The sequence below is a fragment of the Urocitellus parryii genome, chromosome 4, assembly GCF_045843805.1.
Source record: "Urocitellus parryii isolate mUroPar1 chromosome 4, mUroPar1.hap1, whole genome shotgun sequence".
NCBI lineage: Eukaryota > Metazoa > Chordata > Mammalia > Rodentia > Sciuridae > Urocitellus > Urocitellus parryii.
The window spans coordinates 115,738,226-115,764,147 of NC_135534.1; the positions used below are offsets into that span (position 1 = coordinate 115,738,226).

A 25,922-nucleotide genomic window follows, 5' to 3' on the forward strand; every position below is an offset into this window, starting at 1 on the left:
AAAGCAGAGAGAAGGAAGACAGGGTCTTAGGAAGACAAATCCTTCCAGGGCATACCTCAGTGACCCATCTCTACAACCACTCCCCACCTGCCTAGAGTTACCATTCAGTCCCTTCAAACTAGAGTGGACTGATGATATTACAGTTCTTACAATCCAGTCATTGCAACTCAGAACATTCCTACATTAACATGGAAACTTTGGAGAGACATTCCAAATCCAAACCATAATGAACAATACCTGAATCAATCATTTCAGGATCCCCAAATTCAAATCTTACATCTTGTATTTTTTATTTTATTCATTTATTTATTTATTTTAAAGAGAGAGAGAGAGAGAGAGAGAGAGAGAGAGAGAGAGAGAGAGAATTTTAATTTTTTAGTTATCAGCGGGCACAGCATCTTTGATTGTATGTGGTGCTGAGGAGAGAACCCGGGCCATATGCATGCCAGGCGAGCATGCTACCGCTTGAGCCACATCCCCAGCCCCATTTTGTATTTTTTTAAATTGCTAGGAGGTAAATGGAAACTAATGGAATATGAGAGCAATGGAGTGAATCCTGAAAAGAGAATGGAAGTAAGAACTTTGGACTTCTTGGGTCAGTAAAGGAGACCCATTTATTCCAGAAAGCTCCCTGGAGCTTTGACTCCTCTTCACCAGAGGGCAGCACTACAACCAGCAAGCCAAACATGGAAAAGGAATGCTGAGAGGGAGGAGCGTCTGTGAAAGAGTGTTGGGGAGAGGGGGAGAGAAAAAAGAAGCAGGATACTAGCAGGCATGGGCATAGAGCAAGAGAAAAATGGAAAGAGATGATGAAAGAAAGAAAGAAATTATGTTCTGTAAGTAATCCATGCACCTCTATTTTTCTACGTTCTTTTTTGTTGCTGCTACTTTATCTTTAGGATTACAAAGCTCTTTGTCAGCAGCCTGGCCTAAATGGGTGTCAGGAAATGCACATTAGGCAAAACTATTTACAAAATGGAGACCTAAAGCAACCTCTCTTGGGTCCATTGCTAGAGTTGAGTCTTCCTGTTGGACGAAGTAACCCAACACGATTGAGAAGCCTGGGACTTTCCATGAGAGAACAATAGCGTCTGTACCCGCTTAAGCCATGGCAGCTGTTATTCCAGAAAATGCAGCCCTCATTAGATTTCCTTTGTCCTTCAACTTGAGCCTCATTCCCAGCTTGTGCTTATGTTCCTACCTGAGCCACAGTGTTCAAGACCAGTAGGAACTTCCTGAGTGGCCATCTCATCCCAGAATGGGTAGCAAGATCTTTGCTGGTGATAACTGGACTGGTAGCCATAGGTCATTCGAGGATCTTCAAAAGTGTTGATAGGTCCCTGTCTCTGTAACCAGGAAACATAAAGGGAAATGTATTAGGAGAAAAACTTCTAGGTTTAGGCCCCAATGGAACTATGAATTTCACATCATCCAATCACATGTAAGTAGAAATAATAGAACAAAATCAACTAATGATTCCCTTCCCCTTCATCTTCCAGAATTTACAGGGAATGAGAAGAATTTCTGATTTGGACTATGGATACATTTATCTCCATCCATTTATTTATGCATTTAAGGACCATCTTTTCTAACTTTCAGATAAAGATTCATGGATAACAACAAGGCACAATGCCCAACATATTAAATTAATTCTATCCTGGATTTCTCTTTTTATGGTTATCTTACTCTATGAAAATAGCATGAAAAAATATTTCAATATCATAGAGCTAATAGCTGAAAAAGGCCAAGGGATAATAAAACCACAATCTACATGGTAAATTCACCTTCTTTTCCAGTTAGCCAGTGAGTATAAGTTTTAATGACTTCAGTTGCTAGACAAGAATTGTCAATTTCTCTCAATATTTGGAGATTTGTGCCATCTTCTTACCAGTTTTATGGAATTCATAAAACACATGGTCCACCCAGCATGGTCCAAGGAAGACAAATGTGCTATACAGAAGGCCATTTTTTGAAGAATGCAAAGCCATTGAAGCCAGATGTGTATAGATTCAAATTCTGGCTCCACCACTTACCAATGGGGACCTATGCCTTCTCCTTAATCTAATACTCAGTTTATTCAATTACAGTATGGTAGTAAGGTAAGAAGATTGAATGAAGTAATACATATAAGAAAATTATGCACTAAACAAAATAAAAGTATGAAATGCATTTAATAATTGTAGTATATGAAATGCAGGTAATAAGTAGTATAGATGAAGCCTTGTCTTCAATGCAAGGTTGGTATTATTATAATATTAGAGACTCTTAACATTCCTAAGATTAGGCAAGTAGGTTAAAGGTTACAACACAAAAACAGAAGCAGCAGATCCTAGGAACAGAAGTCTAATCTACACTGACTCAACTTTCTTTTTTCTTTTATATTTGTATTCTGCTCTATTAAGGCCTCTCCACCCCCATAAAATCCCCAATTAAGAAAACTAAATTCTGCTAGAATTTGATGTGATTAAAGCTATATTGATGATAAGGTGTTAATAGATATAGCTAAGGTGGTATTTTCAACCCTAAGGAGTAGCTTGCTGACTTCAGTCAGATTCTCAGATTAGAGAACCCCTTATGCCCTCACTCCCCTTTAGTGTCAAAAATTCAGCAATATTATGTTAGAGGCAATTGCCCATTACCTACTTTCTCCCATTTTGCAATCATTCATTCACTTAAGCTTATTAAAAATAACTGAAGAGGTGTATTGACCAGAGAAAAAGGAAAACTCAGCCCCAAACACAGAAGAAGGAATTGTGCTCATCATAGAATCTCATTAACTTGGGTCTTGTTTTCCATAATATTCATAAAACTATTTAAATCCAGCCTGGATGAAGTCTGCTTTGGAGTTGTTCATCTACCAACTGCACTAAGGTGCTGAGAATGTAGTGACACCTGTGGGCTACATGGAGATGCCTTGAAGTTGTCTCTTATCAAAGCTAACGTATTTGGTCTTCTGCTACCAGGAGGCCTAGAGAGCTAGAAAAGAATAACCAGAACAGAGGTGGATTTGCCACGTATGTATGCTTGGTTACAAGAGACTTAGGAACATCAGCAAAAATGTGCTAATGAACTTTATTCAGTGAATGTTACTTGAATTCTGACCACAAACCATTTTGCTTACATCTTATTTGAATACTGTAAGTTCCCAAAGCTACTACACTACATGAAGTACTTCTTTTGAAGTCCCAACAATAAGCAAATCCTTCACAACATTTATTAACTGAAACAATTTAAAACACATTTCCTGCACTTTTTCAACCGAGCTATGTGCTTTTGATATCTAGCTCCATTTTTTCTTATTCCTTCAGATCCTCTCTCGAAATTCAACATTAAGTATCAGAGTTGTAGAAACAGGACTTCAAGGGAGGAAATTTGATTTTAAATGGTATGAGGAGTACCCTAAATTATCCACATCTGTGTTCTTTTGAGACACTGTTTGAACAGTTTACCTAAAGCGCAAGATACTTGTAAGATAATAGTGGCTGTATAAGTAAGGTCCTTATAAATGGAAGTGATATTATTAAGTAGGATTTCTATAAGGTGATAGTGAGTAGTATAAATAGCATCTTTGTAAGTGGATAGCAGGTAGTACAAGTCGAATCCTTGTAAGCAGGTAACAGGTGACTTGTTACAGCCTCTGCTAGGGTGATGAATAACTGAGAAGCACTGGGATTCAGATTTTAAAGTTGGGGATTTCCCAGCTATATGAATGCCACTAAAAGCAAGGTGGAATAGGTAAAGAGATGTTGATGGAAAATGAGCTCAGCCCAATGTGCCAAGGAGAGAAGAAAGGGAGAACAATAAGTCCATAGATGGGGTATAAAATAATAATCATCCCCAATCTGGATGATGCCAGTGTAGGTTTATTGTAAGTCAACTTACAACTTTTGAGTGACAACCTTGCATGGTATCAGCTTGATTTTATGTGGCTGACTTTTTTTTTTTAATAGAGCCTCTTCTGCCCACAAATGAGGTTCTTTGTCAAAAGGAATAGTTCAATTTATTTTATAAATAAAGCTCTGTATTTAAGACATACTTCCTCTGTTATTATCCTCAGTGGAGCCAGAGGACCCCTTTCTATGAATCAGAAGGCAATAATGTTCAAATCTATTATAAACCCTGAGCATCTTTGTTGGTGGACTCTCCTGAGAAGCCTTTTATGGTTCTGTTATGGAGACAGCTGCCTGTTTATTAGACATTTCATGAACTTACTTAATAACTATTGCATAGAGTATGAAAATGACATTTTTACTCAAGAGAACCACATCACCAGTTCCAAGTCATTATGAAACTATTTCAGTTGAAGAGAAACAGAGTACCAGCAGGTCAGAAATCTGCGCAGCACAGACCCCACCTCATTGCTTTAAAGGGCAGCACCTAAAAAAAGTTTCTGCCCCGCTAATTTCTTCTTGGTACCTTCCTTTCTTGGTTGCAAGTGGATGGGTATAAGTTGATGAGATGCAAACAACACACCCAATCTCTTTAACCGTTTTGAGAAAACCGTCTGACAGTTTCTCGCTTGTTCATTCCACAGGTGATTGTTCAAAGGAACTAACACACATCACACACCTGTGGGTGCCAGCTGTCATGCTAAGCATCATGTAGCCATGGTCACTTCTTGCAAGATTAGTATTTTCATCTCCATTTTACATAAGAGCAACTTTCTGTTGAGATTTAAGAGGGCAAATAAACTTCCAAAGACCATGTGACTGATAAAATAATGGAGATAAAATTCTAACCCTAATCAGATTGATTTCAGATCATGTTTTCCTCTACATGGCTCAAAGAACAGTTTACTTTAGAAAAACAATAGTTACTTTTTTATAATAAATACTTGATGAATTGTGATAATGTACATTCATGGAACTAATATGAATGGTGTCCTAGTCTATGTCAAGTGTTAAGTAAGATGCTAAGAATACAATATGAGCAAAAACTGAACCATGACATTAAAAGTACACACATAAGTAAACAGGAAGTTACAGTGAGGGGGTATAAGAAGATTAAAAGCCAATGTGTAGGGGAGGGGAATAATAGCAGGGTAGGCTTCCTGGAGGAAGCAGACTAAGGTAAGAATTGTGAAACAGAGTGAGATTTGACCTTGAACATTTGGTGAAGGACCAAGAGAGCAAAAGAACAAGAAGATGGCATACCTAAAAATAAATACACACACACACACACACACACACACAACTACGTAAGAAAGACTAAGATTCAAACAGGTGTAAGAGAAAGGTGAAGACTGTGTTATTTGGTGGTAACAAATATGAGGGAGAGGCATGCTCCTGGCGAGCAAAGATGCTTCAAATTATTGGTAAATAGTAAGAATTAGAGCTAAATGTACAGGGTTAAGTTCTGAATACCAGACAGGAATCTGGCCTTAGCAGAAAACCACTGGAGGTTTTTTATGTGACGTGGTGAATCAACATTTCTAGAAAGACTCGGCTGATGATGCAGAGTAAGATGAGTTGGACAGGGGCAGGAGAGGAGAAGAGAAGGCTGATAGAGTAGAGAGCCCTGGCAAGCCACAGGAGGGCCAAGCAGAGGGATAAATCAGTAATGCTCGTTCAGACTTCAGTTTGTTTTATTTTGTTTTTCCTCTTAATGATTTTTGCATTAACTCTGATTCTTTAAAATATTATTTTTATATTTTTAAGATATTATTCATATCTTAAAATTCATGAAGATGTTATTGCATGAAGATATTATTCAGCTTGACTACTGAGTTTTGGGACACACACACACATATACACATACACACACACACACACATATACACACCTCACCCATCTATTCCATTTCTGAAGAAACAATTGGATTAGAGTGAAGAGTGTAGACATGAAGTGAAAACAAGAAAGGAAGAATCTACATGATTTTATGACAGATCAGATATAGGAGATGAAGGAAAAGAAAAAAAAATCCAAGAACCACTTAGATCACTTGTTTTTATAACAGTGAAAGTGGTGAGTTCAAGTGACACAAATAAGGAGAGTGAAGGACAATGACAGCTGTGGTCTGGTTAGACGATGGGATGGCAGAGCAGGTTGGTGTCATGGTCCCTAAAGTGGATGCATGATAGAAGACAGGAAAGAGAAAAGTTAGATCTCTCAGCATAAAGAACCAGTGAGAGCATACAGTCAAGGAAAATGACAGATAAAAAGTTAAAGGAATGAAAATGGGCTGTAAATGAGCCTACAGTTAGGAAAAATGAGGGGACAAAACCAACAAAGATGTACAAAGGGAAGACATGGTGGGCGGGGGGAAGTAAGTGCATGGAGAGGTAGAAGTGAAGAGCAGACTTTAAGCACCAGAGCTGGCTTCCAAGTCACCACTAAGAAAAGGTGGGTAGCCAGGCTGTATTCTCACCTTAAAGAGGGCAAATTAAATATTTAGAGGCTATGCAGCTGACAAAGTAAAGGAGGTAAATTCTCACCCTAGTCTGATTTCAGACTGTCTCTTCTTCTCCCTGTTCTACGTGACACAGAATGGCTTAAGAACAGTTTGCTGACCTTGTGATTCCCTGTGACTGAGCCTTCATCAGGTAGCCATGGAGCAATGGGGCCCCTTGGCATCAAGGAAAGTCCGTCTCTGCCCTGCTCCATCAGCACATGGTGATGAGCTTCCCAGGGAACAACGCAGCTCTCCCTTTTTTCTCTCAAAAGAAAATGTTACCAGAGGTTGTGAGCCCACAGCTTAAATACTACACCACCTGGTCCTGGAAACCAGCGAAATGAAGCTCTGGAAGTCTGGAAACCACTAGGACGAGGACATGTCCTGTCCCTGCTCCACTTCAAGAGCACACCAGCTCCAACAGCTACCTCCTCGCCTGACCATGTCCACTCTCCCTGCTGCGACGGGCTCCTCTGTCTGTGGCCTCCTCCTAACTCCATGGATCAGGAACTGGTCTTTTCCCAGTCCACCCTCCCTTCTCCCGCACTTGCAGTTCTGTCTCTAGAGTCACCTCTTCCCTACCCCCCTCCAGCTTTGTCACATCTCAAAACCCTTCCATTTGTTTATAGTCTTCCTTTTCTCTGTCCCCCAAGTCCCACAAAGTTGGAAAAGAGGGAACAGGGGAATACTTTTATGACACCAAATCTCAAACATATGGAGTCCATGTGTCTGTGAGAGTGTATATGAGCTATTTTTCCAGATAGTTTTGGCTTTAGCCAAGCAGCCTTCAGCATCCAGGTGTTCACCTATTAACTCCCTGCTCACTCACCTTCTGTACATGCCTATGCATAAATCCTGTCTTTCCTTTGGTTGCCTCCAGAATCCTAGGACTTAGCCTTAGGTCATAAATGTAGAGACACAATGAATGCTTCTAGCTGCTGCTGCTTTCTAAAGCCATTCTAAACCTGGAGGGATACTGAGTAACACTGGGTGCATGGACACGGATTTAACATCTGCAGGGTTAACTGTGTATTATTTCTGAGGAATGCTGTCGATGCTCGTTCACTCTAGCAGAGAGACAGAAAACTATAAATCAGAAAGCTTGGGTTCAAGTCCTGCTCCACCACCAAGGGGCTGCCTAACCTCTGGCCCATCACTTAACCTCCCTAAGCTTTTGCTTCCTGAGGAGGTTGACCCCTATGGTCTGCAAGTTTCTTGCCAACTCTAAGGCTCCATTTTGCTGATCCATTCACATTCTTTCTGCTGACCTTGTGACTGACAACCTTTATCAGATCAACAGCTACCTCGGGGTGGGAAAGCCAATGCAACCGAAAGCTGTCAGAGTCATCATGTGGCTCCATGGCAAACAATGTCCCTTAAAATGTATCATAGAGCCTTTACATTGTTTATCTTCAAAAAATTCTGATTAAACACTGTTTTATCACCACATTCCCCATGTTTTGAAAGAAGAGTGAAGTTCAGGAAGTGATAGGGGCTCTTACATCGTAGAGACTATGAAACATTGCACAACACAGTGGCCCTTTCTCCATTTAAAAATATTCACTGCATTGCATTCAGTCGCCCCTTGACACTGGGCCCAACAACCCCACAGACTTCTAATTAAGTCCGGACTTCCTCATCCTTAGAAGATGCTCTGTGAGGCAGCACCTCCTTCCACTGATTGTCAAACACAATGCAGATATAGCTGGTTTGGTGATGGAAGAAGGAATTTGGATCAGATGCATTTGGCCTCAGAAGAATGCTGGGTCACAGAGGTACACCTTGGGCCCCTTGAGAGGGAGGAGAGACGGAGGCAAAGCAGAAATCTTCCCCAGTTCTCCTGAGGATGCCTATCACAGAGGAGAGAGAGGAGGGTGGTGCAGCCACCAAGAGAGGCAGGAACAGACAAAATAGGAAACTCTCAAAGGGCAATTTAATTTTAGATTCAAGGCCAGGAAATTCTTTTCAAAACAAAAGAGTGATATGCTAGGGCCTTGGTGAAAGGGCAGGCCTGACACACTGTAGGTTTTCTTCTGAGAAAAAAAAACTCGGAAGCCCAGAGAGAGGGCTGTGGCAAAGAGAATATCTAGTTGTGTTCTTAGCATTCAGCTGTACTGGGCTGCCATATGGACCACCTGGCCAGCACAGTAACATCTCTACTGCGACCAACCCTTCACATGAACCTGAGAGCATAAGGGCCTCCACTCACAGCAGACACTCGCTGAGATGTGGCCAAGAGGCCCAGTAGGGATGGCAGATGGAAAAGATCTCTTGACTCAGTCCACAGCCCAAGTGCCTGGTGTTCGTACTCTCTTGCTGAGAGGTCTTGGTAACCTGTGTATTCTTTATCAACTTTGAGCTGTGCAGATCTCTGAGTTGCCACTCACTTATCGTGAAGCATTCAGACTCCCAATGGGATCCCAGGGTGACATCCTTAGGCATCCTGTAGTGTGATGATGGACAATGAAGTTGACTCAGAACCCTGTGATAGGATGAGACTGGGAGAATTTGCATGGCTAAAAGACTAGCCAATATTCTTATTTGCTCAGTGGTCTATAAAGTGAAGTTTTGACTGTTTCCAATTCAAGAAAGGTCAGTGTTTCATAAAAAAAGGTATATAATGCATGAATGAAAGCTGGCTATATGTTCTTACATATTACCAAATACCTAAATGGAAATGAATAAGATAAATTCAGCAGTGCAGTGTTGCTATGGTCTGAATGTGTTCCCTATAACCCAGATGTTGAAACTTAATCACCAAGGTTATGGTGTTAAAAGGTAGTATCTCTAGGAGTCCAGTCATGAGAATGGAAGCTCAGGAGGGATTAGGACCCTGATAAAAGTGCTTGAAGTATTGGGTTAGGGTTCAGTCCCTTTCATCCCTTCTGCCCTGTGAAGACACAGCATTAGTTCCTTCTGGAGGACGTAGAACAAGGCACTATGTTTGCAGAAGAGACTGGGCCCCTCACCAGACCTAGAACCTACCAGAGCCTTGATCTTGGTCTTCCCAGTCTCAGAACTAAGAGCAATAATATTCTATTCTTTATAAATTAGTCTTAGGTATTTTGCTATAGCAATGCAAATGGACTAATACAAGAGCATTCTAAGCCAATAGCCAGGAAATTTGGATAATACTCTGTTCCTTGCCAGGTTTATAAACCTGGGCCATTCATTTGACCTCTACAGACCTTAATTTCCAGATATGGTGACATGGTCTTCAAGTTATGGCTTGACTCTAAAATTTTCTGGCTTGTGCTCATTAAATCAAGTAGCTTAGGAAAGCCTCATTTTCTAAAATGCTAGAAAAATAATATTTATAATCACTCTTTTTTCTTCAATTTCTCTAACACTAAGACTTACAAGTATAAATAACTTCCCTAAACATTAAGCTGCAACAATCTCTCCAGGGATAGAACTATCTCCATCCCGAGCAAGAAAAAAAACTTTTCTGGTTTCCACTTAGATTCTAAATTTCTTTTTTAATCCCAAACACCCTATCTATTACTCTCCAGGATTCCCTTAAGATAAGGAAAAGGCATCTACTCTAAGTTTCCTGGTTAGCATGCTCAATTACTACACAAGAGACATGAGGCTGCACAGTGATTTGCCTATGAACACACCCAAGGCTTGAATCCTGAGGCCTGCAGAGTGGGGTGAAGAGTGTGCCACTGGTAGGAAGGGACTTGCTTCCCAAAAAGGCCCAATTAAACTCCAATTACTCACGATAAAAGAACCAGGTCTGTTTACACAATGGACTATAAACCACCAGCTATGACAAGAGAGCTTTCATCTGGTGACAAGAGTGTTGTTTCTCATGCAGGATAATGATGAAACAAGGTTTCCCAATAAGAATGTCTCCATCTTTACCCCAGGAGCCCCATCTTGCTGTGGCCACACCCTTGTATGAACAACAGGTGGAAATCATTTCGGTTTTTTCACCCAACTACCCATCTAACACAACCCAGAAGTCCAGAATAAAGAGAGGAGACACAATGAATAAAAAGAAAAGAGAGTACTTAACAAGAATTTCTCACTTAAGCATAACAGAGATCTTCTGTGATAAGTCATACTCTACCAATTTTGTAGATGAGAACACTGAGGTTCAGTGAGATTAAGTATGTTGTACAAGGTTATGTGGCTAAGGATAAAAGACCAGAATTTAACCCAGGTCTTTCCGAATCTAAGGCCCAAAAGTCTTTTACTATAGTTTTCTAACACTCTATTATTTGACTGACTCCTCCAAAACTTGTGTTGAAATTTAATTGTCATCATGATGGACAATGAGGTAGGACAATTAAAGGTGACTAGATACTGAGGACAGTGCCCCCATGAATGAATGAATGCCATTATTGCAGAGTTAGGTTCCTGATAAAAATTATGAATTCATTTTCCCTTCCTTTTCTTTCTCTCTTGCTCTTGCACCCTCGGATACATCCTCTGGCCATGTAATACCTTTCACCACGTTACCATTCAGCATAAAACCCTCACCCAATGTAGTCTCATGATGTTGGGGCTTCCCAGTCTCCAGAATATGAGTCAAACAAATGTATCTTCTTTATACATTACTCAGTCTCAAGTATTCTCTCATAGCAGCAGAAAATAAACTAAGCAGTTGCATTCAGTGGCTACTGGGTCTAGGACTAAAGGTTTTATCTAATATCTGGTATAAAATAGACAGAAGTGAGATGGGTCCCCTTCTTCTTCACCAGAGTGTCTGAAGGTAAAAATAGTATTATGTATATGAACCAGTCAATCAGTTAATCAATCAGTTATAGAAGGGAAAAATGTATAAAGAAGGATCTGTTCAAATCAGAGAGAGATTGGCAAGATCCATAGTTAATTTCAAAAAACCCCTTGGCCTCAGAGAGCTTATGTCTGAAGGCATACTTTGGAATTCATTTTTACTTAGCTAAGCCCCATGACTGGGTTCTTCTCACCTTTGCTGGTATCAACTTGAGATTCAGCTGACCTGTTGGTCCAAGTTCCACTGGCACTGTACAGAAAGGATACAGCAAATGCCCAGAGCTAGCCAATGACTGACAGCCCCTCATGTCCCTCCCAAGCTTACATCCAGCATGCACTCCAGCATTTTCCCACCACCTTTTCCATTTATCATATGTCTAGAACAGCCCTGGTTTCACGTCACTATTCTGTACAACAAGAATAATTAAGTGTCTAATAAATGATCCAATTTATGCAACTATGAAGTTTTTCACAAAATAAATTAAGTTATATATAAAAAAAAGGTCTTTTGTTGGACAGTTTCTGAGTCTCTATTTTCATTTGGAAAATTTAGGTACCCTATTTATAAGAAAAGTATATTTGATCTAGAGAAAGCAAAAAAAAGTGGTTAGTTTCAATGCAGTTACATCACTCTCAAAGTACCAAGGATGTCTCCTAAACCCAGAGAGTTATCCTAGGAAATTCTGCCATTTTGGAGTATTTGTTGGACCTTTTGGACATCAGTGCCTTTCGTGTGGTCAACCAACCTGGGCAGCGACTCTTTCCCAGGGGAAAATTGATATACCCCTAAAAATCCAAAGCTCTGAGAGGGGGTGAGTGGGCAGTGACTATACCTTTCCTCTAAATAGTTCAAGGTGCTTCCTAATATCTGTATGGTCCAAGGGTCACTCTTCTATGAGGACCACCTCCACACATCCTCCTTGCTGGTGAGGTCGCCAAGGCCTGGGACATGTTTAATCAAAAGTAGGAGCAGCCCAGTCCTGTTATGCCTGTCCTCCCTGAGCTGGCCAGCATCGTGGCATGAAAACAAGGATGACGCACGAGAGGGCCAGTGAGCCAGTGCTGGAGGGACTTGCAGGGCCAGGAAGGGCTAGTAGGGGTAACATAACAGGAAGGAGCACTTCCTCCCCTTGGATGAAAGGGTCCCTGACACACAACCCATATAAGTACCTGGAAACAGCACCCCGCCCACACAAAGGCCAGACAACTTCCAAAAGTGCTGTCTCTCTACCTTCTTGGCTGTGACATCATTACAGCCTGCTTGAGGTGCTGACCTTACCAGCGGGAAAACACGTGTCCTGCTTTGACAAACTGACCCTGAGAAAGAGAATGTGAGTTCTGCGTGAAATGGTTTTTAACCTGGCAGTGGCATTGATTTTAACAACTGTGGCTTGATTATTTTAAGCATTCTTCCAGTAAGGTAAATAAACAAATAATGCTAATGTGACCTCTAATTTAAAAATCAGGAATCTGAGACTTGGCAGTCTTTTGGGGATTAGAAAATATTTGTATCCTACATTACATGATTGTTTCTTGGTCAACTAAAGCAGTGTGCTAAATAGAGTCCCTAAGAATAGAAGCACATTCTCTCCTTTTCTTTTTTTAGATTTTCCTTCCGAAAGCAATAATTTACAAGGAACCAAGACCTTCTCAAACCAGTCTGCGCACAGAGCACCATTCTGCCTTTCAACTTGAAGCTGCTCTGTGGCTACTTTGGGCCATGGTTTCTCAAATTCAGCACAATCAACTCCACAGCTGGTTAAGTCTTTGTCTTAAGAGCCTGTATTCTGTATTGTGGGAAGTTGAGTCCCTGTCAACTAGATGACAGTAGCATTTCCCAAATATTGACCACCAAACACATCCCTTGTTTGGGAGAGTAAAATTGTCCCATGTTGGAAACCCCAGTGGCTCTCATAGTTTTCCTTTGCCCCTCAAACTTACCATTCCTATCTTTTCTCAGTGGCTCAGTCTAACTCAATAGAGACTGTGGCACCAGGCAGGAGGACTTGGATTATTGGACTAAGTTCCATGGGTTGAGCTCTAGATATCAAGGGGGTGACCAAGATGGGAAGACACCGGGTACCTGAGGTTTCAACTTAGTTAATGATGTTGTGCTCATTCCTCCACCTAAACTTAGATTGGAATTCAAGGTATAAAATGTGTTTCTAGAATTTCTAGTGCCAACATCCAAAGGTTATATTTTGCAGACAATTTATGAAATCCTTGACTGTTTATAGTCTAGCCTCATATTGGAAATTACCATTAACTTGAACTTGTACTAATAAAAGTTATTTACTTATTTATTTTTTTTATCAGACACAAAAAGTTAAAAGACTTCTTTGCTTGCTTTGTGGTTCTGAATAATTGCCTAACTCAGCTCCAGTGATGGAGAAACTGAGGGCCAGAGAGAAGTTATGAGTGAAAGTGCTGGAACAATAACTTAGCAACTTTCTTATGCAACCTTCTGCTTTTACCCAAGCTACTTTGAAATGTGCCATGAAAAGAATGTCACATGTCAATAATAATTTTCCAGAATAGCTGAAATGATAGAACTCTTGTCAAGGGAGAGATGAATTCTTTGTTTGCAAACCAATGGAAACCATTCAGAATATATTAAAAATAGCCATTGTATTCCATTGGAGAAGGGAGTTTTTAGTTCAAAATAAGCACTTAGATTGATTGGCCTGGAATTTTTTTTAAATCTGGGATAATAATATACCTACAACTTGTATACTTATATTAATTTTTTCATTTCAGTGTCCTAAATAAAATAGGTCATATTTGTATACCAATTTTGTGTACAAATACACCCCACAAGATATTAATATTGCTTAATTGACTATAATACTAGTAAAGAGAATTAACATAGTCTGTTTTTAAATTTTTAAATCATCTTTTCCAAGTCAATGGCACATCTTGCTCCCAAATCATAATATCATTATTTATTTTAACAAATCATCTCTAAGAAAAATGGAGTGTAATTTGTGCTGACCTTAGATGATAACCTCTCTGTCAGAAGCAGGAGGAGATTTCCCTGGCAACTTCTCCAAACCCTTTTCATGACCTTAAACTGCAGGTCTCTTGGCAATTTCTACTAAGCAAACTCCTGTGTGTGTGTGTGTGTGTGTGTGTGTGTGTGTGTGTTTACACATATTGTTGATATAAATTATGATCCAAATCTTTTCTGATTCTATTTTTTTTTTGGATAGTAAATAGTGCTTGTGTGAAAACAGAAGCCATTAAAAGAAGAAAAATATAATAGAACAACAGTGAAGAAAGATGTGCTAATTATCCAAGAAATGTCTTTTCCCTTGAATATACAATAGTGTTTGAGCAATTATTTATCAATACTACAAAAAGGAATTTCAAACAATTCAGATCTTTTCATACACAATTACAGTGAGAGGTTCTCATTGTAACTTAAGGGTACCACATTAAAAATTATAGAGAACCTCAGTCAGAGCATAAAGACCAAAGTCAGAACAGAGCTCTGGTTGGTTGGTGTCTATTGAGACCCATAAATCTACTGGGAAGATTTAATAATAAACTTATCTGTCATTTCTAGAGTGTGTAAAAAATATTCAACATTGATGATGGTTATCTTTGTATAATGACATGCAGAATTCAGATAGAGAAGTTAATGTCACATCTATTAACATGTTAACATGAAAGTTTCCTTTAACAATGGAATTGGTCAATGGCAACATTATAGGATCTCTCCTGTAGTAAATTTTAAAGGAATTTATCTAAGCATTTCCAGGAATCAGTCTATAGCCTGAGCAAGGGTCTTCTTCCCTATGGGCAAAAAATTTAATTGAATCCTATTTTAAAGTTGCTTTTAGCCCTCTTAATGTAAGTTTTCCCATAAACTTATTGTTATGTTTCAACTTATTTTCACTTTAAATTTCTCTGGTTAGAAAACTTCTGTTATAACCAGGCATAGTGGCAAACACCTATATCCCAGAGACTAGGAAGGCTCAGATGAGACCTTAAAGAACTTAGTGAGGCCCTGTCTCAAAATAAAAAAAATAAAAAGAGTTGGAAATTTGGCTCAGTTGTAAAGAACCCTTGAGTTAAAAAAAAAAATGTGCTAGCTTTTATATCTGAGGCCTAAAATAAATTTTACTATGAATAGGTTTAAGGTGCATCAGTACATGAAAAATCCTCACCAAATGAACTGAACTATGAGAATCACCTAGTTTCAACTGAATCACGTTTAAGTCCCATTCTCTAAAACTCAAACATACTAAAAATCTCCTTCAGCAAGTCCAAAAGTCTAGGATTTCTACTTTTCACACTGATAAAAATGTAGCTTATCTCACAATTGGGCTCCTCCAAAGTGGTTCAAAGCTGCTTCCAACCCTGGCTTCTCTGCAGAGGAGAGGTCAGGGAACCAGAAGCAAGAGAGAGGGAATGGACAAGGTAGGTGATGGGAGACAGAGAAGGGATCACCATGGACCGCCACTCACCACCACTGCAGGACGAGATGCTGGGTAAGGGACAGGGCTGCTCATGGTGGAGTCCACAAAGTAGTTCATTCTTCTCTCAGCACCTGTGAAAGAGACATATAGGCTGAGCCCTGGAGTTACTCGGGAATATGAACTAGAACCCCAAAGAGAGTGCAAGTCTTAGAACGAGGAGTCTTTTAAGGAATCATCCAGCTTACTTTTTTGTGAGACAGAGAAGGAAACTGAAATTCAGGAAGATAAGTGACTCACCCATAGCACAGAAGTGGAGCAGACCCCAGACAGAGCCAGCCCCGACAGCAAGACAGTGTGTACAATAGATCAAGTCTGTGTGCTGTAGACAATACACATCAAAAGATCTACAAAAGGCACCTTTTGTAGGATTTCTGGGCAGGGACAGATCCTGTATGTCTTTCTAAATAAAATGTCCATCTATGTATCTCCTATTCCCCACCTCTAACCAGATGTGACACATAGCAGGAATTCAATACATACTTGTACCATAAATTAGTTGATAAAGCAATAAATAAAGGATTAGAGAAAAGAAGAATGGAAAAATTTTCTCTAAAGAAAATTGCATGTCAACCAGCACCCCAAGGCACAGATAGAGAGAAGCCCTGAAAAAGGGATTGAACTGTATTCATCTTGAAACCAGGAGAAGGGCTATTAAATAACTCTTGTTGAGAGCTATTACCCCCATTGAAGTGTGACTGGCTAGAATGCTTGAGGAATGTTCTGGCTGGAGGGATTTTCCAGCTAGCTGTCAGTCATCAGCAAAATCATTTATATATCAAACTTTTTTGTTGACCTAAGTGCTTTCTAGAGTGCATTAGTTCACACACTTTTGTAAATTTAATACCACACACTAAAAAAAAAATGTCTTTCTTGAATGAATAAGATTAAATTCCTAGGCATATTGTTCAGAGGCCAAATTCCTAGTGTTAGAAAATGACATTTCAACCCTACTGTTTTCTAGGTTGTGTTTGACCTCTTTCATTATTCTTGCAAACCTTTAAAGCACTTGAAACATCTCGATAAAAAGAGTATGAGGATAGGTCTTACATTTGAGTTGCAGCTTTGGTTCACCTTCTTAATACAGTGTGAGAATCAATGACATGCCTACTTTCTTCTAAAATGTATTTTAAAAAATAAACAGGTCAACAATATAAAATTATACTAAGAGCTGCAATCACGGAGCCACTAATATCTTATAGTCAAAACATATAAGCTAAAATCCTTCTGAAGTCATGATTTCGCCTAGAGTTATAGGCGCGGTTTTTTGTTTTTTTTTTTTTTAACTATTTTGCCTTGTTATATTTTCTCCTGAAGGTAGAATGCAGTTCAAATAACTTTAACTTAAAGAGAAATTTAAAAATAGTCTGGATAGCTAGGCTATGCTAATCAAGATTTCATTCTCCAGTTTTTCAGGGGATTGATCTCTATTGCAACAGATGGCTCCCAGGAAGAGCTCCCCAGTAGTGCAGCTGAATGGTAAAAAAGGTCAAAGATGATAGGGTAAGACTTCGTTAACATTCAGCCTCCATGGTTGCTAATTCAGTGTCTGTTTCTAAAAATAGAGAGCAGCCATCATGTCTCAGACTCTGAGCTGGGCACTGAGTGTGGAATAGTAAGGTGCCACATATTAGTTGATAAAGCAATAAATACATATCATGTAGGTTACCACAGACATGTCTTGATCCCGAATTGTAGAACAGTCTCCATGAACTCCATGGCCTCTTTCTCATTAATGCATTCCTTATTTTTAATCTGAAATTTGAATTTTAAGACCCTAATAAATTATCATCAAAACATATATACCCACTTGAATGTTTTGATCTACTCAAAGATGAGACTTAGAAGCTACCTCCATGATTTGTACCATTCTGAGCATAGTTAGACCAAGAACAGATCCCCTGGGGAAAAGTTGGTCAGTCTTCCAGGGTCCAGGAGGGCAAATGTTACTATTGGAAATGTCCAGGGATGAGGGATTATTGCTTCATGCAAGCCATTCAACTTTCTGGAGGAAATGTCCTGTCTTGGGAGAATGCCAGTTCATTCAAACAATCAAAATGTCTTATTTCCACCCCAAAAGCCTCAACAATCTCTTGAATATTTGTAAACTGCAGTTACTCATTCAGTAATCATATAGTAGGTTTCCTTTAATGGGAAGGTCTTTGTGCATCCAGTAAATAATTAAGATGTCACTACTACATTCCAGGCACAGTTCTGGGCACTTGAGACACACTAGTAAACAAAGATTCCTGACCCACATGACCCTTAGATTCTACCAGACTCAAAATAATAAAGCTGAGAAATAAAATCTCTATCATCACGCAATAGTGAAGACAGACTCACGTACAACATAATGTGTGTGTGTGTGGGGGGGAAGAAGCAGTTAGTTCTGCTGGGTTCAGGGAATAGGAAATCATGGAAGATTGCTCAGAGCAAGGTGTGACCATAGGGCCTTATGAGTCATCTCTAGATTCCCACAAGCAGCAAAGGGCCTTGACCTTCAGGATGCCTATTTTACTTATATATTTGTAGGAGAAAGGGCTTTTGGACTTGGCAGCAGTATACTGGAGCCTAGCTCAAAGACAACAAGAGTTTCTGTCTGCCAGCCAGACAACACTCCTCCTCACAGTAACATGCTAGGGAAAAGGTTCAGTGGAAATATGTTTTCTCTTCCAATTGACAGAGTGAGGGAGGAAACCTCTGGCCCAACATCTGGTGCATTCTGTGCTGGCCCATATTCTCGACTATATGAATGACATTTCCCTTGGGGAAAAGCCCTTTGCCCAGGGAGGAAACTGAAAAGAGGGAGTTGCCAGGGATCTCAAGGGCTCTCATTGCAGGAAATAACTCTGGGACAGAAATGGATTGCTGCTTTATTATTTTTTGGAGAAAGAAAAAAAGAACCCACCCTTTTTCCACTTGTAGATTGTGACATACAACAGCTGCTGGAGAGCTAAACTCTTTCAAAAGATGCAAAAGGAGTGTTTGGAGTGTGTGTATGTGTGTGTGTGGAGAGAGAGAGAGAGAAAGAGAGAGAGAGAGAGAGAGAGAGAGAGAGAGAGAGAGAGAGAGAGAGAGAGAGAGAGAGAGAGAGAGATTGAGATTGATTCTTATTTGGCGTTTTTGCCAAAGAGAATTCCCTCCCACATGACAACAGCTTGAACATCAGCTGGACCAGCGTTTTGTCTTGGCACTGCACATGTTTATTACCTAAATGAAAAACAACTGTGTGATTTTAAGATTTACTCCCCAGCTGAGAAGCAGCAGTGAGACCTGTCTGGGTATAGAAATTATTTGAACGCTTAGTAACAGAGGAGTGGAAAGACCTAAGTTCATTTTTCTTGAATGGGACCAGCACCTCCTCCAGAGCACCACAGAAAATGGTCCCAAGCAAGACTGCCAACTCCATTTCAGAGACTTCCACTCTCCCTCCACCTCCCCAGCCCCTAGCTCAGCAAGCCCCACTGCACCCTCCACTTCTGAACAGGCAGCTCTCTGCTGTTCTCTTAGGACATTCTTATCTTTCTTCCCTTCCCAAATTATGTCTCTGCTAGAAATGTCCCCCATCCTGTTCCCTGGGACTAGTGAATTCCCCGTCCTCAAGGTTTAAGGGTTAGTCTCAGAGGGTTGCTATTCCTGGAAGATTTCCAAACCATCCAGCCGGGGCTAGTTGCTCCTTTTCCATTTTGTGGAGCATGCCATTGGTGTATCACACTATTTCACCAACACCTCTTTCTATTTGTCCCCTCACTAGATTCTGAGCTACTTGAAGTGAGGTACCCTGACTTTTGTACTTCTACATCTCCAGTACTTGAGACAGATCATGGGCAAAAGAGAAACTCAATGTCTTTATTTTTTAGTAGGAAAGATGTAAAGTATCTCTTTAATCCTTTAATTATATGTTGAAACAACGTCTCATCCACATTTTTAGTCTTGTGAGACCAGTTTATTCTTTCATACATTCATCAGTCCATTCACTGATTTAAAGACAGTGAGCACCTCAGGGCTGCTGATCCTGTGAATGGACTGATGAATGTATGAAAGAATAAACTGGTCTCACAAGACAAAATGTAGATGAGATGTGGTTATGTTCATTTCTCAAATTAGAGAATCTGAATAGAGGTCTAGATAAAGACCACTTGAAATAATGAGTTTGTCTTATGATCCATTTCTAAGTGAAAAGTGCTTCCTTCTATTCACATAGCTATTTAAGGTGACCTTATCTAAGAAGCCTTTCTCACTGCCCTGTACAAATAGCTGCACCTTTCCCCACTCAGACACTTCCTTGTTTGTTTATAGTCTCCTCCAGGCCCCACCCCATTAGAACTCAAGCTTCCCCAGGGCAGGGACTTAACCCTTCACCGGATCCTAGACCAGTGTTAACAGGAGTTTGGCACATGAACATCAGAGTCTAAGTTAGAAAACCAGTGAGCATCCTTTAATTCATGTAAGTCCTGTTTATACAGATAAGAACATCTGGTTATGTTGTTAAGTAGCCCAGCTAAAACCTGACCCTAGGCCTTCAGCACCTATACCTGGGCATCTTACCTTCATCATTCTAGATTTTTAGGTACAAAAAAACAAGCAATCGATGGAGAGGGCAAATAATTAACACTTTGGTTTATGTGAGTGTCTTAGTACTAGTTTTCCATTTGACTCTGGACAGAGTTCTATGTAAAGCATGTGACCATTGCTCAAACTTCCCCACTTCCCACCCTCTGCAAGCCTTGTAACCAGGCCAGGATCTGCAAGCTGACACTTCCTTTTACCCACATCTCACCAGGGCAGGTTGAGTGACTCACAAACTGTAGAAAAGGTTAGGAGGGAGTGAGAGGGATGTTTGGGGCCAAGGCAGCAGATGGGTAAGAAATCCCAAAGAGATGAGGCCTCAGTCAAGGTTCACATGTGAACTGGTTCACATCAACTCTGACCCGCTTGGCTCTATTTCTACATAACTGTGACATCAATTAAAAGTTTTTCATTTTGAGTTGTCTGCTCTTAAAGGAAAGTCTATGACTTTCAGTAAGTAGCCCAGTAAACCATGCTTTAAAATTCTTTTTTGTAAACTCATTTTGCAAAAATTGTTTTATCTTCATTGCAAAAGTTGTTTTAAAATTACATAAAAGACTCAAATGGATATCAAAATCTCTTGAAATCCCACCATACAGACATAATTATACTAATTTTTGTCCAACATTCTTCTACATATTTTAATGTAATATAGTTATATAGAACACATACATGTCATCATAATTTTTCCAACATATTATTCTCTACATGCTATTTACAATCTGCATTTTCATTGTTATTATATAATGCAATGAAAAAATTTTATGTCAATAAATATACCTTTATACTCTAGAGTCTAAGACTGTCAAGCATTGTATTGTATGTATGCAGCACACTTTTCTTAATGAACCCTTACTATTATATATTGTCTTCAATTCTCCATCACTATAAAAATTTCTAAAATATTTTATATGCACATTAAATGCCTGAAAGTAGTATTTTGGGGACAAATAATGTATACATTCTCTATTTCAATATATTAACTGCATTCTATAACAGATAATCCAAATTTATACTGACATGGACAAAGTCCGGTGTTTTCAATTTGAACTTGCCCTCTAGACTTCATGTTAGCTTCATAGGCTAGGGATTATGGGACAACCTCTCCTGGTTATGAAGATTACATGGGGAAGACAAAAGTTCAAGAAGCTGTGGCAGAACATTGCCAATTTTATTTTTTCTCCTTTCCTCTTGGAAAGCTATATGAAATTTCAGCAGATTTACAACTAGCATTTCTACTTGATATCAACAATTTAGGTTTCCCATCAATTTATATAAAAAGATATGCTTTTGGCTTGGAATGCAGAAGAGAGTGAGTTTGACTTCCAAAAGGACTGTCATTTAAAGGAAACACCGATGTTACCTAGGCTACTTCTTTAATCTAGAATGTAGAGACTTTCAATTTCTTCCTTCTGAATACAGTAATCCCTTAGTACCCAAAGGAGTTTGATTCCAGAAAATCACCCTATCCTAAACTACCAAAATCTGTGAATGCATAAGTTCTTTATATAAAATGATATAGTATGTGCATATAACCATTCATATCCTTCTATGATACTTTATATCACCTCTATGTTGTTTGTGATACTAATACAACATAAATGTTATACTAAATGGTTGTTATCCTATGTTATTTAGGGATTAGTGACAAGAAAAGAAATATGTACATGTTCTGTACAGTTGCATATTTTTCAAATACTTTTGATTGATGTTTGGTAGAATCTGAGGAAACAGAGCCAATTATAGCATATGAACATGTTTTTTAGAGACTTGGATCACTGCCTCTTTCAGATAGCTTTCTCTGATATTCCTGGGCAGCTACATGGACATTTTTGATCCTCCTCCTGGAGTTTACTCTACAATGTAATAAAGTCATAATACTTCTGTATATAGGTCTATTTCTGCTCCTAAATTCTAGGTTACTTTACAGTAGGTATGGTGTTTTTTTAGATGGTGTATATATACATGCAGTACATGTTTTTTAAAGGAAAGTGAATTTACTTGAAATGGAATTGGTATGTACAATAGTTCACATTTCAGAGCTTGAATATATCCAAGAGGCTAAAGATATCTTTGTAACGAAATAGAAGTTTTTTTGCCTTAACAAATTGGGTCCACACATAACCCTGAGAGTAGGCTTCTGAAATAACTATAAGCACAACCATAATATTTGTGTGAACTAATCAATCTACCAGAGTGATTTTTCTCTATTCTCCTGCATTGTTTTCTACTTCCCATGCATAGTCCATCTGAATTTCTTGAGTGATTTTAGAAGATGTTTTCTATAATATGTCAGTACAACAAAAGCTACTATGTTCAATTTCTAAGAACTCGATTTTAAAAGAAGTCCTATTTAGATAACTGAACATTCTTCACCCTCCTGCAAGGAAATTTTGTCATTACAATTTAAAAAAATGGTTAGAATTAAAAGTGGTGTTTCTGTCTTGTTCCTAAATCTATAAGAACCTCATCTTCTTGACTAAGTATTCTAACATTACAATACTAAGCATTCTTTCTTACTCTGAGTACCCAGCAGACCAATAAAAGTGATGCTCTGCTCCTCTCCCATCCTTTCTCTCTATCCAATCTAATGTGACACACTTTTTTTTTCTTTTTCTCATCTAAGATAGGAAAAGGAAGAATATTAAAAGATTTTTATATGCAAATTGCAAATACATGCAAACTAATAATAATCTTTCTATTTGGGAAGTATGCCCTTCCTGACTTCATGTTATGATAATATTCCAGGGGCTCTTTTGAATTAGACTTTTTTCATTATGAGGGAACTACCACCATTTTTATTTCTTAAAAAAAAACTCTTCTCACTTTCTAGCTTTCAGTGTAAAATTTCTCAGAGAAAAATTATATTTGTGTTTAAAAACATATTTGTGACTGTACCAAAGAGAGGAAGCAATTTAAAGTCCCATACAGGTCTAGGCTTAACTTTTCTTCTTCTGACTTCTTCCTCCAGAAACAAAGGCTGGGTCGTTAGAATTCAGCTAAAAATTCTGTACTTAATGTAAGAGGCAAAATCTAATATCCAGCTTGACTCCTCAAATTGAATGTGACTCTCACTTATAGGATTTTAAACTACTAGTTGACCTGGGCAGAAGTCTCTTCAAAGCAACAAGAAAGAAAAGCAAATAATAAATTTTCACTACTGTTTTCCAAATGCTTATTTGTGCTATAAAATGATCTGTTTTATTGTACAATGGGGGAAAAGCATCTGGGACTTTTGTCATTGTTTTTGGAAGAAATAAATAATACCTCTTTTGTATTCAGAAACCTGCAAAATCTAATATATGTACATTTCTTGTTTTTATATGTGTATTCAAAATGAATGTCTATAAATGGAAAAAAAAAGTGATGCTCTGAAGTATGTGCTATTGGCTTCTATGTCTTAAACTAAGTCACCTACTCTGTCATTAAGTCCACAAAGCAGAAACTCACAAAATAATTAGCACCATTCTTATTTCTCCTACTTTCACTGGTGAATTATCCCCCTAACCCTTTCTTAAAGGAAAATAATGCATATCCATCTCCAAATTGTCTAAAAAGAAAAATCTCCCAACTAAGCACAACATTTTCAAGTCTGGTATGAATGCACATAGTTCAACTAATCTGTCTCAGAATATACTGAAATGGATTATGTCTGAGAAACCAGCCTCTACCTCAGAGCCAAGCCTGTCCAAGGAAAGGGATGTAACCCTTGTCCTTGGAAAGACCCACAGAGCACTCCTAGGCACATACCCACCCTGCTGAGTTGTTTATCTACAAATAACAGGAGAGATCTGTGGAGCTAGGTGTCCCTGACTCAGTTAGGCTAGGTGAGAGGACCCACAGCAACCACCCCAGCAACCACCAATCAGCATGAGTCAGGGAAATACCTGGGATGCCAGATGACCCTCCTAGTAGTTTATGGTGGTTGGTAACATGTTGGGAAACCATGTAGATCAGTGCGTACACCCCAATCAGTTCAAACGAATCTCCCTCTTGTACTAACCAATCACCCCTACCCAACTTGTTCCCACCAGTGAATGTGCTAATCAATGTTAAAAGTTGTTGTTTGATTTTCCAGTGGTGTGTGATGATTTGCTAAGAGATGCTGAGATGTATGTGAAGTCCCTGCCTTCCCCTAAGAGTGTATAAAACTGCTGCAAACCCTGGGCTCAGGGCCTGACAGCATCACCAGTTGCTGTGTGCGCGAGGAGGACCGAGCTAGCTCGCAATAAACACTTCTTTGCTGCTTACATCGATCTTGGTCTCTGGTGGTCTTTTGGGGGTCTCGAATTTGAGTATAACATGTCTTTATAATATTACAAAAGTAGATTGTTTTATACTTCTTTGAGAAGTAGGTCACTACTGTCTCCCCCCCGCAAAAAAAAAAAAAAATAGAGATAAAAGATGCCTTTATTCCAATGTACTGTGATAGTTAGGAAACAAGGAGTACTACATATTTTTGCATTTCCTCCTGGATGGAAAGTGTTCCCTCACCATCACACTGTTGGAGCACATTGTCAACAACAGGCATGAAGGTAACACTTCTCATAAGCATCAAGGGAGTACATTAAAACTGCCAACTCTAGGGGGCTGGAGATGTGGCTCAAGCAGTAGCGCGCTCTCCTGGCATGTGCAGGGCGCTGGGTTCGATCCTCAGCACCACGTAAAAATAAAATAAAGATGTTGTTTCCACCAAAAACTGAAAAATAAATATTAAAAAAATTTCTCTCTCTCTCTTAAAAACAAAACAAAAACTGCCAACTCTAATATGTCAAGGAATTTATCCAGAGAATGCTGAACCTAGTCTCTGAAACTTGTCAGAAACTAACTACTACTTCTAGTCTATCAGCCCTGGGCTGAGGTGGCTGAGGTTGTAGCTCAATGGTAGAGCACATGCCTAGCATACGCAGGGCCTTGGGCTCAATCACCAGCACTGGGGGTAAAAAATCTAGTCTATCAACTTTGTTGGTAAAGATGGCGCCCGGAGCGCTTCTCTTCCGGGAGCTCAGGTCCATGACGCACTGAATGGTGCGCGAACCATCACCTCCAATCCCTGTGAATGGCGCGAACTTTGAATGGCGCACCTCCAAACTCTGAAGTGGCACGCATTCTCGGACACTGAAGAAGTAACAGCTCGCTTGCCTTGCTCCTCCTCATCCTGGGTTAAGCCCATAAATATCAACACCCCGTTGGCGCTCTCTCTCTTACTCTCCTGCCTCCTCTGTCTCTTCCCCCTCTTCTCTCTCTCTCTCTCTCTCTCTCTCTCTCTCTCTCTCTCTCTCTCTCTCCCCACGCCCCTCTCTTGTGCGACTGCCCGCTACGGTCCTGCTAATAAAAATCTCGGACAGGTTGTTTTGACTTGTCGAGTTTACAGAGGTTTTCCACCGTTCCTACATACTTCATGTGGAAACATCCTCTGAAAGATCAAGGACAACATTCAATTAATTGCTTCATAGTAAAAGTGGTCATCTCTGATGCTGAAATTCTATTCTTCATGTCTGTGTTTGACCATGAAATTCAACAAATGATCACACTTGGCCTTCAGACATACTCCAGTGCCATGAGTATGTTGGGTACTCATAACTAACTGAATAAGTAAGTTATAATTGTTCTTTACAAAGAACCCGTAAACCAAAAAGAATAGAGGAATGAAGTACTCTTTGCTTCCTAATAATGGAAGTAGTCTAGGTCGGGATATAAAAGATTCTTGACTGAGTCCAATCTGAAGGTCTGGAAGACTGA

The 25,922-nt window shown here is 39.4% G+C and overlaps 1 protein-coding gene across 2 annotated transcripts in view; it reads right to left on the bottom strand.

Moving 5' to 3' along the window:
* Ets1 (ETS proto-oncogene 1, transcription factor) overlaps positions 1–25,922 on the bottom strand; it is a 129,817-nt gene that overhangs the window by 98,124 nt on the left and 5,771 nt on the right. For both annotated transcript variants that reach the window (XM_026392404.2, XM_026392406.2), the window contains exons 2-3: positions 15,603–15,685; positions 1,202–1,346 (exon numbers count right to left, since the gene is read on the bottom strand). In XM_026392404.2, the coding sequence (XP_026248189.1) occupies positions 1,202–1,346; positions 15,603–15,671 (214 nt within the window). In that variant the 5' untranslated portion in view covers positions 15,672–15,685. The remainder of the gene's footprint in view (positions 1–1,201; positions 1,347–15,602; positions 15,686–25,922) is intronic.